Below are 18,423 nucleotides of genomic sequence, written 5' to 3' on the forward strand. Positions count from 1 at the left end.
AAATAAATATTTTTAAATAAATTATATTTATAAATAATTTATAATGTAATACAATAATATTTTTAATTGTTGATAATTTATTTAAGATATTAAATTTTATTTTATAAATGAATATGATAAATAAAAATTTAAAATCGATAAGAATTTTAACTCTTAAAAACATTTTCATTAAAAAGTAACTCTTAAAGTTGCTGCCAAAATATTTGCGCAAAATCAGTTGCTGCCAAAAAGTTCATATATTTTTAGGTAACGTATTCTTAAAAATTGGTAGAATTGGTCTTTCATCCTATATTACTTAACTTTGCTAACATGGCAAGCGGTAGTTCAGTGGATGTTACATGGCATCAAGAACTAATTTCATTCTATTTAGAATAGACGAGGATCAAAATTACAGTTTTTAGAAAAATAGAGACCAAGATTAAGTTTGACCATAATTTCAAAAAAAAAAAACATTTTACTTTATTTTTATTTTATTATTTTTATTATTTCACAGTAAAATTTAACTTACATTTTAAATAATTATAATAAATAAAATAACTAAATTATATTTTTATCTTTCCCCTTATTTTTTAAATTTATTTTAATTATTTATTTATTAAAATATTCATTTTATTCATTTACTTTTTTATTTGAATTAATTTGATTCTTTTAAAAACAACAATAATTTTTAGTGTTGCAACATAATTTTAAATAAATTTTCAATTGATTCAAGATATAAAATTAGCAATTATAAATTTCATTGTATAAGAGTTATATTATTCGTTTAAATTTATAAGAACTATAACATAATAAAAATCATGTAAAAAATATATTATAAATAATTAAAAAGTAGCATGAAATAATAATTTTTAAATTTTTAGTTATCTTTTGAATTTTATTTTTATGCAATTTTTATCATGGTTGTAATATTTTTATATTTAAATTTTAATTATATTCAATAATTTTCATATAAGTGAATCTAATAAAACTAATTTTGAATCTTAAATCAACAAACAAAATAATCTAAAATCATATCTCAAAATTAAAAAATAATCAATATTTTAAAATGACCAAATTAATTCAAATTCAATAGATAAAAGATCATAACAAATATTTTAAAAGATAAAAGATCAAAATAAATTTAACAAATAAGATAAAGGATAAAAAGATAATTTAATTAAAATAAAAAAGTAAAAATAAAGGAGACAACCAATATGAAAAAGAAGAGTTAGCAAAAAAATAAAAAGGAATACTCGACATGCAGACAAAATAAACACGAAAGGAGAATAAGGAACGAAAATTAGAGTAGATAATAATAACCAATAAATGAGAGAGAGAGAGAGAGAGAGAGCGCGAGAGACAGAGAGAGAAAAGACCCTAGAAAACATATTGGCGCTAGAAGCATTCAATGACATATTGAACTTTTAGAACAATAAGATTGCTATATGTTGAACTTCGAGAACAATAAGATTCCTAGAGAGAAGGCTCAACAGCGTGGACTAGCAATATGTATTGTAACATGTCAGTAGTCAGTGGTTAGTTAACTGTGAATTGCACGTGATCCTTTTCGTAACAGATTTTCTCTATTCTCCTGCTCCTGCTCGGGACTTCCTCAATCTTCTGAATGACCTCATGAAAGTTCGGGACAGTGGTGTTTTGGGAACTGGAATGAATTTTCCAACTATAGCAAGAGGCCAGCTGTTACAAGGTAAAATCAGCTGTTAGTACGCCCAACAAACCAAACGAAAACTCCCTAATGAATTACAACCTTGCATACGGAAATGTTTAAGTTTGTTCATATAATGCAGCTAAAGGACTGAGGGTAGAATGTTCATACAAATGCTGACCACTTTGAAAAAATGAGCTGTCTGGATAGTAGGATGGATAAGATCAGAATTTTGATAATGAAAAAGTGGAGAAAACTAACCTGAAAAGGCCAATGCAAAGAGAAGCAAGCCACAACTTCCAATCAAGCTTCACTGTCGTTGTGAATTTTCCGAGGAACTCGATGATGATTATCTAAAAATTTGTAGTAGAGTCAGAAAAACTCTCAAATGCTGAAAATTAAGAATACGTATGACAAGAGGGATGCCTATTCACCTGAAGCACAAAGGTCATTCCAACAATTCCCATGAAGAGACGATTCTTGGTCACTCCCCTGAAGACATTCATCTCATCTGGTTTTCGAGCATTGAACTCGTTGAATACCTGTAAGTTGAAGCATCATAAAACTGTTCAATAAGAATTTAACGAATTAAAGTAAAGTTATTGCAATTGTATGGGGGGAGAATACTATTTTTTGATTCTAGATGGGAGAATAAAGAGCGGTTCAATCCGTCAACCTCGGATAAACCCCAGGCACCAAAAAATGTCCCTCCTGACGTAAGAACCAGCCAAATATCTCATATTTGCACTAATATTCACTTACTTGGCAAAAGACGAATGCATTGAAAATTAAAGTATTCTTCATTTGTATGGTATGGGCTTTAGAATCCTGATTATTACGCAGAATACTTTCACCGCCGAAGTTAAGAACGAGAAGAACAGCGACTTGATACAGTGCCTGCAATGGCAAATTAAAATATCATTAACTTAACTGCCCTATGCTTCTCCAATTCAATGACGATCTTAACAAGTCTCTATAGAATAAAATATATTTTACCTGTACGGTCAAGTTCCTCCACATGACATTTGTTATAAGAGGTTCCCTGAAAGCCAAAATATAAGATCGTAGTGAAAGCATGCACAGAAATATTAATTCAATGCCCAATTTTGTCTTCAAGTGAGTATTTTCAAACTTGATTTTGAATAACCTTGCTTTTGTAAAATTGATTTTAATTAAAATTTAGTTTGAATTTAAGTGAAGTAGTGATTTGTGCATGAAAATTTAAGAAATTGCAATAGAAATTAGTATAAAATTCTCAATGTACTACAAAAATTACATGTTTTTTTTTTATTTCTAGTCAAGCATATTTTTGTTTACAAATTTAATTGTGATTAGTTACAAACATGCTAAAAAAATTATATTATCCCGTTTATGATACATTAAAGTGATCCTCCCCAAAACATGCAACTAATCAACCATATATAGCTCAGTGTGTGCCCCTAGAGTTATAGAGAACATGCGACCATTTTAAATCCAGTTAAGCAAAAAAAATTGTTAAAGGTAGAAATATTTAGACAAAATGTTATTCTGTGAAAGAAAATGCAATTTACACACAGGAAGACACAAGGATGCACAGTGCAAACACGGAGGGGTTTGCTTTCTTCCCACTTTTTCTCGTGCTTTTTGGAAAGAAAGGTGCAAGCAATTAATGCTTAAGGAATGTTTCCTTGCCTTGTCGGTCTAAGCAAATGTATATCACTTACGAAATATGCAAATGTACCTTTTTATATGTCCTCATGCAAGGATAACTTTTCTGCCTCAATAATTTTTTCTCTATTTCTTTCATAAAAAAATTAAAAACTTGCTCAATTCATAGTAACACAAAAGGTCACAAAAACAGAAAAACTCATTCTTCAAATATCCCTGTAGTGCATATATCAATTTTTAGCTTTAAAAAACATAAACAACAAAAAATGATGTCATCATAGTACCCAACAAAGAAAAAGGATGTGCAAAACCAGCACCATGTCAAACCTATTTGTTTTAAATTTAATTATACAGAAGAAAAGGAAAGAACTGACACTGTTTAACAGCAAAAGCAGCAACTGATAGATATGTCTCACATGCATGTGACTAGGATCAAGTATTGACCACGAGTAGATGTGTGCTTGCATTTACATGCCAGCACCACGGGTTTAAACGTATTAAATGTTAAGCTGTATAGTAAGGGAGTCAATCAAACCAAACCTTCGGCCAACTGGTGCTCTGTGCATAAGGCTGTCTGTTGGTGCTTCTGTAGCCAGTGCAAGAGCCCCAAGTGTGTCCATGATAAGGTTGACCCACAGAAGCTGTACCAAGGGCATGTACATTAGAAACCAATATGTAAGACGGCTAAATGTGACTATCTGTAATTTGAATCATACATGCAACTGCAAATAATGAAATATTAAACAAAAGAGCAGAAAGAGGGCAGGGTACCTGTACAGCATTTAAAGGAACATCACCAGAAGATATTGCTGCCACAACATTTATCACCAGAGCAGCAACATTAACTGTGAGCTGGAACTGAATAAATTTCTGAATATTAGCATATACAGAACGCCCCCAGCGAACAACCTACACAAAGAGAACTACGCATCTTAGATTATTAACAGATCGGACCAATCCACTGAATACTTGTGTCTTTATGAAATAAATTTATCTCTTCTCAAGACAAGGTGAAACCAAAATCAAATCACAACTAGTCCTTCACTAATACAGCTTGAAACTTGGATTGTTTGTTGCCCATGGTAACTTAAGAGTTAATTATTTTTTTGCAGGAAAGGTGAAAAGAACATCGATGATAAAAAAATTTAAAACAATGGTTAAAATAAATTAAGAGATAGATCAGTGTAGTTTTATCAAATTTTTAAACTGTATCTATGATTAGGAGTTTTTAATGGGTTTCTATATTTTGAAAAGATATTAATAAATTTTTATAGAGATTAGAGAGAGAAAGAGTGAGAGAGACATAGAAAGATTAGCGGAGAAGAAAATTGTTACTTTCAGTAGTAGAATCTGTAATACAATAGTCCTATATATATATATATATATATATATATATATATATATATATATATATATATATATGTTTCAATAGCTTCTAGAAGAAGCTATAGAAACAATAACCTATTGAACAGGTAACCAAACTAAAACAGAAAAATAACAGAAAGAATAACCCTATACAATATTATATCTAATACAATATTAAGCAGTTAAGTTATAAACTCCAATATCCCCCCGCAAGATCAAGTGGGGTGAGGTGCAGAGTCAACCAACTTGAGCTTGGTCCGAAGTTCACAAAAACGAGTTGGAGACAAGCTTTAGTAAGAATGTCAGCATATTGGTCAATAGTTGGATCATGAACAACTTGAAGAAGATTGACAGCATCTTTTTCACGAACAAAGAAGAGATCCAGCTCCATATGCTTGGTCCGAGCATGAAGAACATGATTATGGGCTAATGCAACAGTGCTCATATTGTCACAATAGGCAATAGGTGTATGATGAGAAACATGCAATTCAGACAGTAAAGTTTGAATCCACATGACTTCAACAGTGGCAAGGGCAAGACTTCTATATTCTACTTCGGTGCTGGAGCAAGCAACAGCTGTTTGCTTCTTGGACCACCAAGAGATGAGATTGGGTCCAACAAAAATAGAAGCACCGGAGGTAGATCTTCGGTCATCAGGATCAGAAGCCCAATCAGCATCACAATATGCTTGAATAGACAAAGGAGAGTTAGATGGAGCTAGTTGCAGATGTAATCCCAAGAACATAGTGCCCTTTAAGAAGCGAAGGATGCGTTTGACAACAGACCATTGTTGTTCAAGTGGATTAGACATGAATTGACAGACTTTATTAACAGAAAAACTTATTTCAGGTCTAGTGATGGTTGCATATTGTAATGCACCAACCACAGATCTGTATAAGGATACATCTAGGAATTTTTCAGAACCTGTTTTAGACAATTTACACCCACTAATCATGGGTGAAGAAATAGGATTAGAATCTTCCATGTTAGTGCGATTGAGGAGGTCACGATTATACTTGCTTTGAGTTAATGTAAGTGAGCCATCAGAATTAGATTTGACCTCAATGCCAAGAAAATAATCCAAGCGACCAAGATCTTTGAGGGAAAAGGCTGAATTGAGTTGGGAAATAATATTCTGTAGGATAGAAGAATTATTGCCAGTGATAATAATGTCATCTACATAAACAAGAATGTAGATTACATTGTTATCATGGGAATAAACAAACAAGGAAGGATCACAGTTGCTGATCTGAAAGTTAAGTTGTAACAATGTAGCTTTAAGCTTATCAAACCAAGCACGTGGTGCTTGTTTAAGACCATAAATTTCCTTATGAAGTTTGCAAACCAAATTCTTATCAAATGATTCAAAACCTGGAGGTTGAGACATATATACCTCTTCTTCAAGATTTTCATTTAGAAACGCATTATTGACATCCAATTGCTAAATAGACCAATGATGAGTTAAGGCTAAGGTGAGAATTAGACGGATGGTAACAGGTTTAACAACTGGTGAAAAGGCTTCCTTATAATCATATCCATATTGCTGATGAAATCCTTTTGCCACCAGTCTGGCCTTATATTTATGAACAGTACCATCAAGATTTTCTTTAACACGAAAAACCCACTTACAATCAATGGTTGTTCTATTAGAGGGAAGTGAAACTAGAGTCCAGGTTCCATTATCTAGTAAAGCATTATATTCCTGCTTCATGGCAGCAAGCCATGTATCGTTAGCTAAGGCTTGTTTGGTGTTTTTGGGTTCAGCATGAGTGAGTAAAAGAGTAGGTTGAAGTTTGACAATACCAGCCTTGGCCTTGGTAGTCATGGGATGATTATTAGCAATTGGAGCATTATGATGAGTGGGTGAAGAAGTGGATGGAGGTTGCGGAACGGTAGAGGATGAACTATGTGAAGTGGCAATGGGGCTAGATGTAGGAAGAGAGATAGAAGGTTCAGGAGTTGTGTTTTGAGAGATGATGTGAGGAGAATCAATAGGCATAGCAGGCTGCGGACTAGTAATAACAAGAGGAACAGAAATAGAAGAAGGAGGTGGATTATTGGATGATGCAGGAAACAAATTAGGATAAGGGAACCGATTTTCACAAAAAATAACATCTTTAGAGATAAAAATTATGCCAGAAGAAGTTAGACACTTGAAGCCTTTATGAGAAGTAGAGTAACCCAAAAACACACATTCTTGTGAGCGTAGTTGAAGTTTGTTCTTGTTGTAAGGCCGAAGATGAGGAAAACAAGAACAAGCAAAAATTCTTAGAAAAATATAATCTGGTAGCTGATGAAATAATTTTCTAAATGGAACATCATTTTGAATGGAAGATGAAGGTAGTCTATTAATGAGATAGACACTAGTTAGGAAGGCATGATCCCAAAAATGCATAGGTAGTTGAGCTTGAGCCAACATTGTAAGACCTAATTCAACAATGTGTCGGTGTTTGCGTTCCACTACTCCATTTTGATGATGAGTATGTGGACAAATGAGACGGTGTTGAATGCCAGTTTGAGCAAGATAGGAGGAGAAAGAACGAAATTCTCCTCCCCAATCAGTTTGAATAGCTTTAATAGGTAATTAAAATTGATTTTGAATCATAGCATGAAACTGTTTAAAAACATCAAGCGTATGAGCTTTGCTTTTGAGAAGAAAAATCCAAGTAAACCGAGTATGCGCATCAACAAAAGTAACTCTGATACCAACTTGAAAAAAGGAACAGAATATTATTTGAATAATATTTGAATTGCTTAATTATTGAGAGTCTGTACAAAATACATTTATATAGACTACTAGTCTCCTAATTAAGGAAATAAGGAAATAAAAACTATACAAATCAAATCAGCCAAATCTGTCCTAATTACAGAACAAATCTCCTAATTATTATAGAACAAATCTGTCACAAATCTGTCCTAATTACATTTTACAACAATAACCATTATCAGATATAAATGGTGCAGGGCCCCATAAATCACTATATATTAGTTCAAAAGGTGTATTATACTACTTTGGATAAGGTAGATGGTAATTTGTGAGATTTGCCAAGACAACAAGGAGTACAAAAATCAGCGACAGTTTTATTGATAATAGGAAAGTTACAAAGTCTGAATACAGATTTCAGTACATCATTGTGTGGATGTCCTAGTCTAGAATGCCAAGTGGCATAAGAAACAAAATTACAAGAAGCTGTGTGAGCAGAGGGTGTAAGTGTTGTTTGTTGTCTTGGCTGAAGCAAAGAGGGGAATTGATATAGGCCATCAAGGCCAACAACTCCCATGAGAAGAGTCTCTTTAGTGTCCTGTGATTTAACCAAACAGAAGCTTGAGTGAAATTCAAAGAAGACAGAATTATCTTTACAAAATTGACTCACACCGATGAGATTTTTGGTAATATTGGGAACATAAAGAAGATTATTGAGAGTAAGGGAAATGTGAGGTTTTAAAGGGGAAGAAAAAGTAGTAACACCTGAAGAATTTATGGGAAGACCCTGACCATTGCCAATGGTAATTTGATTTGGTCCTTCAAAGGGAGTGAATTGCTGGATATTTTGAGACATGTTGGTGACATGATTGGAGGCTCCTGAGTCTGGATACCACAGATTTGAACCAGGAGAAAAGGAAGTCATGGCCATAGCTAATGGTTGAGTTTGAACGCTGCCATTGGAAACAAGGTATGCCTGGGATGAATTTGGGTTAGGTGGTCAAGAACCCATAATGCCATTGGAAAATCTAGTGGGATGAGTGGCTGGTTGTGAGTGAAAGGGATGAGGATTATATCCAAAGCCTGGGGTGGCAGATGAGCTGGCAGTGGAAAAGGAAGTGTCAAGAGGTAAAACTAGGACAAAATTGCCATCAAACCTGTAATAGCAAGATGAGGCAATGTGACCATATATCGGTGATAGACTTGACATTGAATGCCTGCAAACCTGCCACGCCCACGCCCACGCCCATAACGGTTGCTGGGTCGTCCACCACGACCATTCCGTGCACCAGCTCTTCCACCACGAAAAGAAGCAAACTGGGAATCTTGATGAGCAAGATTGGCTTGAGGTTGCAAGATAGGAGAATTAGAGCTTGAGGAGGTTTCAAGAATGTTGACAGAGATGAAGTTCTTTTTCTTGAATTTCTCAAGACACGATACATGAGCAAGAAGGGTTTCGACTTCATCTATGGAAAGCTCATCAAAGCGGTTGCTGATTAGAGAAACAGTGGACTCATATTCCTCCGGAAGGCCTTGAAGAACAATATCAAGATGTTCTTTGGAGGAGACGGAATCACCAATAGCAATTAGGGCATCGACCAAGGATTGAATTCGAAGAAGATAATCATAAATTGAACGATTGTCAAGATTCGTGCTGCGAAGATCATTTCGGAGTTGATGTGCTTTGGCATTAGTGTGCGAATGAAAATATGCATGGATCTTATCCCAAATTTGGAATGAAGACTGGCACCCAATGACTCGAGTGAGCATGTCCTTGGACATTGATGATTGTAACCAAGAAAGAAGCAACTGATCTTGCTGTTCCCAAGCAAGATATTCTTCAGAAATACAATTAGCATCTCTGTCAGAAACCGAAAGAAATTTCTGTGGAATTTGGGGATTAACCAAGAAATGTTGAAGACGGTGGCCTTTGATGACAGGTTCAACTTGTTGACACCAAAGAAGATAGTTCTTGGTATCTAATTTCTGATGGTGGGGAAGGCGGTGGTGGGGAAGGCGATGGCGTTTCTTCAGCCATGAGAAAAGACTAATAGTGCAGACAGGGAGAAAAGGAAGAAGGGGTGGCAAGGCTCAACAACAAGGCCAGTAGGAGAAGAGAGTAAGAGAGGGGTAGCAGGGATCGACAGCTCTATGATACCATATAGAGATTAGAGAGAGAAAGAGTGAGAGAGATAGAGACAGATTAGCGGAGAAGAAAATTGTGTTACTTTCAGTAGTAGAATCTGTAATACAATAGTCCTATATATATATATGTGTGTATATATGTTTCAATAGCTTCTAGAAGAAGCTATAGAAACAATAACCTATTGAACAGGTAACCAAACTAAAATAGAAAAATAACAGAAAGAATAACCCTATACAATATTATATCTAATACAATATTAAGCAGTAAAGTTATATACTCCAATAATTTTTATAGTTTATTTAGATCAGTGTAGTTTTATCAAATTTTTAAAATATATCTATGATTGGGAGTTTTTAATGGGTTTCTATATTTTGAAAAGATATTAATAAAATTTTATAGTTAATTTAGTTTTTCAATTAAATAAGCTCTTCATAATTATAAATTTTATAAATAATGCTTAAAATGTTTAACAATTACCATGAATGACATATTGATGATCGCACTGAACATACATTAACTTTAGTCTAATAGGTCGTAGGCTACTGAACAATTTATCATTTTCTGTAAGTATAAAGAGCGCATAAAAAAAATAAAAACATATTTTAGGAAGCTACTGAACAATTTGACAATTGACATCATGGTTGTCAAACTCGCGAGTCAACTCGTAGAATCGGACGAGTTTACGAGTCTAGGGGAGCAAAACGGGTTAACTCGCTTGTAGAATCGTTTTTGGGTAGACTCGGGTAGACTCGGGTAGACTCGGTCAGAATCGCGAGTCTGAGCCCGAGTCCACGAGTCTGGTGACGTTTTTTTTTTGACCCCTAAATGGCCCAAAAATGACGCCGTTTTGCCTAGGTCAGTAAGTGAGAAAATGTTTTTGCCCTGCGCGCTAGCTGCTCCACCATTTGCACGTTTTTGAGTCTCCCTCCGTAGCTAAACCCTAAACAGCCATCTCCGTCGCAGCTACGAACTCTAATCGCCCCTCTACAAAACGCGCGTCTCCGCCACTACAAGGGCGCCTCTCCGCCGCTACGAACGGCGCCGCATCTTGCTGGGACGGACGCGAGTCTCCCTCCGCCGCATCTCTGCCGCATCTCCGCCGCATCTCTGCCGCCGCCAAAATCGCTTTCCGTCATTGCAGCTTCCACTCTTCCAGCATCGTGAGTGTTACTTCTCAGTTCTCACTCTAACATTTTTTGATTTTTTGGTTTGTTGGTGTTATTCACAATTTACATATACTTAGTCTCTTACTCGGTTACTCCTATAATTGCAAGATGTCTGAAACCGGTGGTGGCTCAAAGTCTTCAAGCAATGCAGTTTCTTCTTCCAGAGGAAGGAAAAATGCCCCTGGAAATAGGACTGACATGGGTTGGAAGCATGGGACAGATGTTCTAGGCAATGGAAAAAAGGTGAAGTGCAACTATTGCACAAAAACTGTCAGTGGGGGGATTTTCAGATTTAAGCGTCACCTTGCTGGTACTAGAGAAGATTCTGAACCATGTGCAATGGTACCGGAAGAAGTTAAAATTCTAATGATGAAAATTGTTGCGGAGGCTAAAGAGACATCAATGAGGAAAAAGAGATTGGTTGATATTGATGAGGAAGATGACATAGAGAAAGAGATGGAGATGAGGGCTTTGACAAAAGGAAAAGGAGTTGGTGGTGCTGGAGTTCAAATAACATTAAACCAAATGATGAAAAAAGACTATAAGGACCAAGTTGATCAACAAGTTGCAAGGTATTTTTACACAAGTGTCATTCCCTTCAATTCCATTAAAAATGTAGAGTTTATAAAGATGTGTGAGATGATAGGGAGATATGGAATTGGTTATAAACCCCCTTCTTATCATGATGTGAGGGAGAAGCTTTTGAAACAAGCTGTGATTGAAACTGATTCAATGCTTGAAGAGTTTAAGAAGGAATGGAAGAGGATTGGTTGTTCAATCATGTCTGATGGATGGACAGATAAGAAGAGGCGATCAATTTGTAACTTTTTGATCAATAGTCCTAAGGGGACAGTCTTCCTATATTCATTAGACACATCTGACATCTCTAAAACAGCTGATAAAGTTTTTAAAATGTTGGATGATGTTGTCAATTATGTAGGAGAAGAGAATGTGGTCCAAGTTGTCACAGACAATGCTGCAAATTACAAGGCAGCAGGTGAAATGTTAATGCAGACACGGAAGAATTTGTATTGGACTCCATGTGCTGCTCACTGTATTGATTTGATTTTTGAGGATTTTGAGAAGAAGCTAAAGGTTCATGAAGTGACTATCAAGAAAGGAAGAAAGATTACCACCTACATATACTCTAGAACAATGCTCATTAGCATGTTGAAGAAGTTCACTAAGGGGAGGGACTTGGTTAGGCCCGGTATAACTAGATTTGCTACTGCTTATTTAACTCTATCTTGTCTCAATGATAATAAAGCATCATTGATGTGTATGTTTAGTTCAAATGAGTGGAAATCAAGTAAGTTTTCCTCTACACCGGAGGGAAGAAAGGTGGAAGGCATGGCTTTAGATAGTCGTCTATGGAAGAACATAATCATATGTCTCAAAGCCGTTGTTCCTCTTATGACTGTCCTTCGCTTGGTGGATTCTGATGAAAAACCTGCCATGGGATTTATATATGATGGGATGGATTGTGCCAAGGAAAAGATAAAAATCAACTTCGGCAATGTTAAGAAAAGGTAAACTTTTCTTAGTTCTAAACTATATTTCTATTGAAATTTAATGATCTTATTTAGTAAATTAGTATAGTTATGTACTCATGTTTCTAGTATATGATAATGGCAATATTCCTAACTTGCATTTATTTCATATTTATAGTTATGAACCTGTATGGAATATTATTGATGAAAGGTGGGATAAACAACTCCATAGACCCTTACATGCAGCTGCATATTACCTCAATCCCCATTTCCATTATGACCCTAATTTTAGAGATGATGATGTTGAGGTTAAACAAGGGTTGTACAATTGTATGACAAGGTTGGTGAGTGACTTGAATGAGAGGAGCAAGATTGGTACGCAACTTGCTGAATTTCATTATGCTAGAGGGTTGTTTGGTCTTGATACTGCAGTGGCTAGTAGGAAGATTATGCTTCCTGCAGAATGGTGGGACTTCTATGGGGATGGATGTCCAGAGTTAAAGAAGTTTGCAATCCGTGTACTAAGCTTAACTTGTAGCTCTTCTGGATGTGAGCGTAACTGGAGTTCATTTGAAATGGTAATTGAATTAATGTCTTTGTTTTTAGTTGTTAATTTTTAATGTTTAGAAATTAGAGTTTTAGCCTTATAGGTAATCTTGAAATTTTGGTTTTTGTGTTCTATTTTCTAGGTTCATACAAAGAGAAGAAATCGCTTGCATCAAAGGAAGATGAATGATTTGGTTTATGTGATGTATAACTTGAAGCTAAAGAGTAAACAAGTGAAAAGAAATCTTGTTATTCCTTTTGATGAACTTCATTCTGATGATGAGTGGATAACTGAGGAAGGAGATGCTATTTTTAATGGAGAGAATGTCCAACCACCACTTGGGGATGAAAATGAAAATGTGGATGATGGTGGAAATGTTGAACTAGTTGGAGATTCAACCAATCCAACTTTAAATGACCTTGAGGATTTGGTCTTTGATGATGTGAATATTGAAGAACCCTTATCATCAAATGAAGAGGATGATGAGCTTGAAGAAAATGAAGATGATGATGATGCACATGCATTTGTTGGAGGATTGGACTTTGATTGATTAATTTAGATCTTGTTTTATGTTTTTGATTTGTGGACTTATGTGTTTTCGACTTTTGGTTGTTTATGTATGGTTAAGATTTGTATTATGACATTTTATTGTTGTTATTTGACTTATTTCAGACTTAGAATGTTGAAATAGTAATATCATATTGTGTGTGTTCATGTTTTTTAATATATTTTAATATTAGGTAGACTCTTACGAGTCTACGAGTCGAGTCTACGAGTCGAGTCTACCAGAGCTCCACGAGTTTGTGTAGACTCTCGAGTTTGACAACCTTGATTGACATTAAATATAGGCTAGAGAAACCATTGCTAAAGAGGTACATAACTTCTAACTTGTTCATGTGAAATCATGTACCAACCACAGACACGAAAAAAAAAAAGACAATCATAAAATACATGCTTAAGTGAATAACTAACAAGCTTACCTTTACTACTGATGCAAAGTTATCATCCAGGATTATAATATCTGAACTTTCTTTTGCAACTTCTGTTCCTTGGATGCCCATAGAAAGACCAATATCTGCCTAAATTACAAAATAGTAAAACATTATAACAACTATGATAAGGAAATTAATATAATTGATAGACTAAGTTTTAATAATGAATTTAAATTTTAACTTTTAAACATGCAGACAATGTGGGCATGATTTAAGTTATTTGATGATTTTTTTTTAGCACGACCCTCATATATTTGACTTTGAATAAAGAGTTGATGTTAAAGACCAACAGTAGTTTATAAATATCCTCCTCCTTTAACTCACCGAGATGCCTTTGTAGGACAAAATCATAATAGCTCATCGAACACTAAAGTAGACAATATCTCATATGTAATCACCTTAATGATGCTAGCGAAATTGAGACTAAAAGGAGGGTCTAGGCCACTCTTGCCCTTTAGTCTCGCTTGTGAGATTTGTTCTAATATGCCAAAAAGACCTACACTATTTAGAAGTCGAGACTAAGGGTAATTTATAAACACTCTCCTCTCCTAACCATTTAAGGTACCTTTTCAGGAAAAAACTATGGCAACTCACCAAGCACTAAAGTGAATGATACTTCAGATACGGTAACCTAACAATGCCATCTGACTTCAAGTAAAAACATGGATCAATTATATGTATGAGTTTTCTTATTATTTGTTACTTAATTATGATGCAATCTCCTTAGTTAAGTATTTGATTTTCTTGATGATGCAATCTCCTTAAGTATTTGATTTGCTTGACCTTGATAGTGGAAATAACAATATATCTCTATCTCTTGATTATGCCTAGAGCCCTAGACTTCTGTCTTATAACAAATAATTATACCAAAAACAACAACTGCCGTAGAAGAAAACCATGAACAAAAGAAACAACTAGAATTGCATGTTTAGTTTTCCATTAATTTCAAGATTAAAAAAAAAAAATTTACTATTAATTGTTGAGCAGAAGAAAAAAAACTATGCAAATAAATAATATAGGATTTGACTTTTCTAAGGTACATAGTGCAATAATAATTATTTATTAGAAAATTATAGTTTAAATTGTAATAAAATGAGATTAATAGCTATGCATTGTCAAGGTAAAAAAAATTTACACTAATTATAAATCATTGTTGATATGAGTTTTTGTATAATTATTGTAAAAGCTAACTAACTTAACATACATGACAGATTGTAATTGAATGATAGTGTAAAAATTCTTTTCACAGTCAGTGCACTATTTAATCATAAAATATAATGCACAGGTAAAATAAAGTTGTCAAACTCAAAACACATGCAATCCACACTTCAGAAGAGCCAAATCTAAATAAAGGTAGAAAACAAATTATAGAAACTCCAACTCATTATTACACATGTGCGGGTGCACTTTTCCCATGCAGATTCATTCTTAAGAAAGTATTAAAGAGTTTCAGCCTGAAGATTGTACATCCAAGAAATATACAGACCTCATGCAGAGCAGGAGCATCATTGGTGCCATCTCCTGTGACAGCAACAACTTCACCACCTTTACGTAGTGCTTGTACAAGCAACAACTTGTCAGTAGGAGACGACCTCCCCATCACCTATATATAGATATATAAAAATATTTGCAGATCAAAAGTATATATTAAACACTTGGGGGATTTATTGTGGTATAGGTAATTAGGGTGGACAGCCTATAAGATTCGTAATAGATGAATAGGGTTGTTCATGGTTTGGATTTTTAAATATGAACCAAACACCAAACTGTTTTTTATAAAGCAGATCAGTTTGGTTTTTTCTAAAATGGATCAGATTTTTTTAAATTGGATCGTTTTGGAGCAGTTCAGTTTCTTAAAAAAAAATCAAACCAGTCCACTTTATAAAAACAATTTGGTTAATCAAACTGTTTTTACAACAAAGTGAATCATTTCACATTTTTAGTTTTTTTTCTTCTCAAAATGGTTCGGTGTTCATAATTTGGATTCGTTTGATTTTGGATGGTTAGTATTTTTGCACACTCTTCTAGATGAATAATATTCTCGAATATATTTAGGAAATGAATATCATAAAATAGCACAATGAAAGAACCATACTGTTATTCTTTTCGCAATTTGTTCCCTTTCATTTTCAGATAGTTCACGAAATGTCTTTCCTTCAATTATATTTGGCTCAACAGCATCTTCACTTGACATCAGTATTCCACACTCCAAAGCTATAGCTTTTGCTGTTTGAAGATTGTCACCCGTAACCATGCGTACCTGTGAGTTCCCAGATGTACAATGTGTTGGGTTGCAATGATTTTATATTTTGGAATATGGATAAACACATGCAATTTTTGAAGGCATAACCACATTCCAACACTGCCATTTCCAATGAACAGCAATCTAAATATGAAAATATCTAGTTGTTTAATCAATATCAAAACTATATTCATCAAACATATAATTATATATTACCTTAACGCCAGCTTCAGTGCATACTCTCACAGCATCCTTGACTCCAGGTCGACAAGGATCCTGAACATTTAGATTAATGTAGTTAGAGGAAGGAATACACTATAGACGATTGATTTGAAAGCATAAGGACAAAGTAAGCTCCAGAGCATTAAGTTTATATAACAATACCATTACCAGCCTCTAAATGTTTTTATAAGAATACTTTCAACATCAAAAATTGCAATCTTCATTAAATGTGATACTTAAGTACATTTTCTTTCACCACTTACGCTTTCACGTTGCAAGCTATAGGACAAACAAATTTCAACAACTTTAATACATTATAACAGTGAAAAAATAATATTGCATTTTACCTTTATTCCAACAATAGCTAGCAAGACAAGTTCGTGTTCTGGTAAGGACCACCGGTCTAATTCATCCTCATTAGATGGAATTTTGTCTAAATCATACGATCTGTATGCAATGGCAACACAACGCAAGCTCTGAGCAGCCATGTCTTCGATAGCATTCTTGAAGAATACCTGGAAATTTTTAAATAAATATAAATAATATGTAGGAAAATACTAAAAATTTGATCAACTGCTATTAGTCACTGTAATTTATGGAACAATGATGTATCCAATTTATAATTGCACAAGTTTGGCATTGGAGTAACTTGAAACAACACTTTATCACACCGTTACAGATGAAGTGATTAGGCGGTAGCCTTTCCATATATGATTTTAAATTTCGGTTAGCTATCAACCAAGAGAATATTTTTTATTTATTTTTATCTCCCCTGGTTCAGTTCAATAATTTTAATTCCCTCAACAAACTTTCTATCACATGAAGCTGTTGTTCCTTACTTTTTCTTCTTCAATAGATTTCAAGTGACCATCAGAATCAACATATTGAGTACAAGTTCCTAAAACAATCTCCGCAGCTCCTTTCCAATGTATATGTACTGTAGAGTCCGTCTGCCAAGCAAGTTACATTCATTATTTCTGTGATTATCATATGAAAGATGATGCAAACCATCCAACTGATATGTTTCAATATTAGAAAAGTAAAACTAATCTACTTCTGTAAATTAAATAAGTTAAAAATGAGTTAAAATTGAAAGTGCATGGGATGAATATTTATGTATCATAATGGCTATAAGATTCAGTAAATAAGCCATGAGTTGGAAAACATTTGTATCAAATAATTACCAGTTTCAAAGCAACACCGCCTCGCTTTTTCTCAGAATTGAAGGGGAAGACATGGAGAATCGTTGAATTTGATCTAACAAGTTCAAAATTCATCTCCAACTGCCACCAGGACTCAACAGATTAGTTCACCTTCAAAATCATTACCAGTCTAAAGCAAAGCAGGAAAATGGGAGAAAAAAGTGAGGGTACCTTCACTGCCCAAGAAAGAATTGCCTTCTCTGTAGGAGATCCTGACACCTCCACCTCTCCTCCACCAACCTACCAAAGCAAATGCATGCACAGAATGTAATGATAAATAGATATTGATATCATGGTTCAAAAATTAATCAAATAAGAACAACAGAAGCAATGCCAGTTAATACTTAATTTAAAAAACAAGAGCAGGTTAGTAAAGAACCATCAATCAACTTGTATGTCAGTAGTCATTACCATTCACAAGAAGACCAGTGCCATCTCAAAGTAGTGGAAACTAATCAATAAATCAAGTTTGTTCATTATTTTTTTAGCTTATAAACGGTATTTGGTTCATATTGTTCAAATTCAATACAAAAGAAGCCAGCCATAATCACACTACAAAACCACCATTCATCCTAGTCATAACTCCCATTTTTAGCATAACTTAGGAAGGGCTTTATCTTCATCAGGCAATATGCCAGAGGCAGACAGATAATTTACAGCCACAGGAGATATATTAGTACTTGCAACTGAACAGTCAATCGTCAGACTTGGTTGAATTGTTATTGGAGTGCCACTGCCAGAATCTTCTTCACTCATCCACATGCGTGCATTTTGATATATTGCTTTGCACTAATGCACAGGGACCTCTGGGGTACGTGCACAACATTCCAGGCATCAGATCTCTTCCATCACGGGTCTGGTCCTTCTTGTGGGCTCCTCGCCTCCTCCTCGTTCTTTCTTACCAAGTCTGGTTAGGGGGTTTCTCCTTTGGAGGTCCTCCTAGCTGTTTGGTTGGTGCCCTAGATATGTATTGCTAGTTGCTGCATTTCCCTTTATTGTCGTTTCCTTTTAACATTCTTTTAGGGTTTTTTTTTTGTTGTGGTTTGAGGCTAGAC

General features: G+C 34.6%; 2 protein-coding genes across 3 annotated transcripts in view; one reads left to right on the forward strand and one right to left on the reverse strand.

Annotated features, from left to right (window-relative positions):
* Positions 1-1,337: 1,337 nt before the first annotated feature.
* The window catches only part of LOC109812674 (calcium-transporting ATPase 9, plasma membrane-type), a 31,884-nt gene continuing 14,798 nt past the window's right edge, over positions 1,338-18,423 (reverse strand). Inside the window, exons 19-33 of one of the 2 annotated variants that reach the window (XM_020376693.3) lie at positions 17,540-17,608; positions 17,351-17,449; positions 17,006-17,116; positions 16,514-16,681; positions 16,161-16,220; positions 15,798-15,962; positions 15,189-15,305; positions 13,691-13,789; positions 4,064-4,201; positions 3,833-3,933; positions 2,642-2,687; positions 2,408-2,542; positions 2,080-2,187; positions 1,907-1,998; positions 1,338-1,677 (exon numbers count right to left, since the gene is read on the reverse strand). In XM_020376693.3, coding sequence (XP_020232282.2) covers positions 1,563-1,677; positions 1,907-1,998; positions 2,080-2,187; positions 2,408-2,542; positions 2,642-2,687; positions 3,833-3,933; positions 4,064-4,201; positions 13,691-13,789; positions 15,189-15,305; positions 15,798-15,962; positions 16,161-16,220; positions 16,514-16,681; positions 17,006-17,116; positions 17,351-17,449; positions 17,540-17,608 — 1,623 coding nt within the window. In that variant the 3' untranslated portion in view covers positions 1,338-1,562. Of the gene's footprint in view, positions 1,678-1,906; positions 1,999-2,079; positions 2,188-2,407; positions 2,543-2,641; positions 2,688-3,832; positions 3,934-4,063; positions 4,216-13,690; positions 13,790-15,188; positions 15,306-15,797; positions 15,963-16,160; positions 16,221-16,513; positions 16,682-17,005; positions 17,117-17,350; positions 17,450-17,539; positions 17,609-18,423 lie in introns of those variants that run through there. The other variant, XR_002240934.3, reaches the window with a different exon arrangement.
* On the forward strand, positions 10,740-13,353 carry LOC109815569 (uncharacterized). The gene is made up of 3 exons (XM_083064560.1): positions 10,740-12,202; positions 12,342-12,741; positions 12,853-13,353. The coding sequence occupies exons 1-3, from the start codon at positions 10,782-10,784 to the stop codon at positions 13,258-13,260; spliced, it is 2,229 nt and encodes a 742-aa protein (XP_082920686.1). The 5' UTR covers positions 10,740-10,781; the 3' UTR covers positions 13,261-13,353.

This window comes from Cajanus cajan, chromosome 10 (assembly GCF_000230855.2).
Source record: "Cajanus cajan strain Asha chromosome 10, NIPB_CcT2T_4, whole genome shotgun sequence".
NCBI classification, from domain to species: Eukaryota; Viridiplantae; Streptophyta; class Magnoliopsida; order Fabales; family Fabaceae; genus Cajanus; species Cajanus cajan.

Coding starts and splice junctions, on each gene's coding strand:
- LOC109815569 (XM_083064560.1), top strand. CDS start 10,782: ATGTCTGAAACCGGTGGTGGCTCAAAGTCTTCAAGCAATGCAGTTTCT. Junction 12,203..12,341: donor TTCGGCAATGTTAAGAAAAG/GTAAACTTTTCT, acceptor TCATATTTATAG/TTATGAACCTGTATGGAATA. Junction 12,742..12,852: donor ACTGGAGTTCATTTGAAATG/GTAATTGAATTA, acceptor TCTATTTTCTAG/GTTCATACAAAGAGAAGAAA.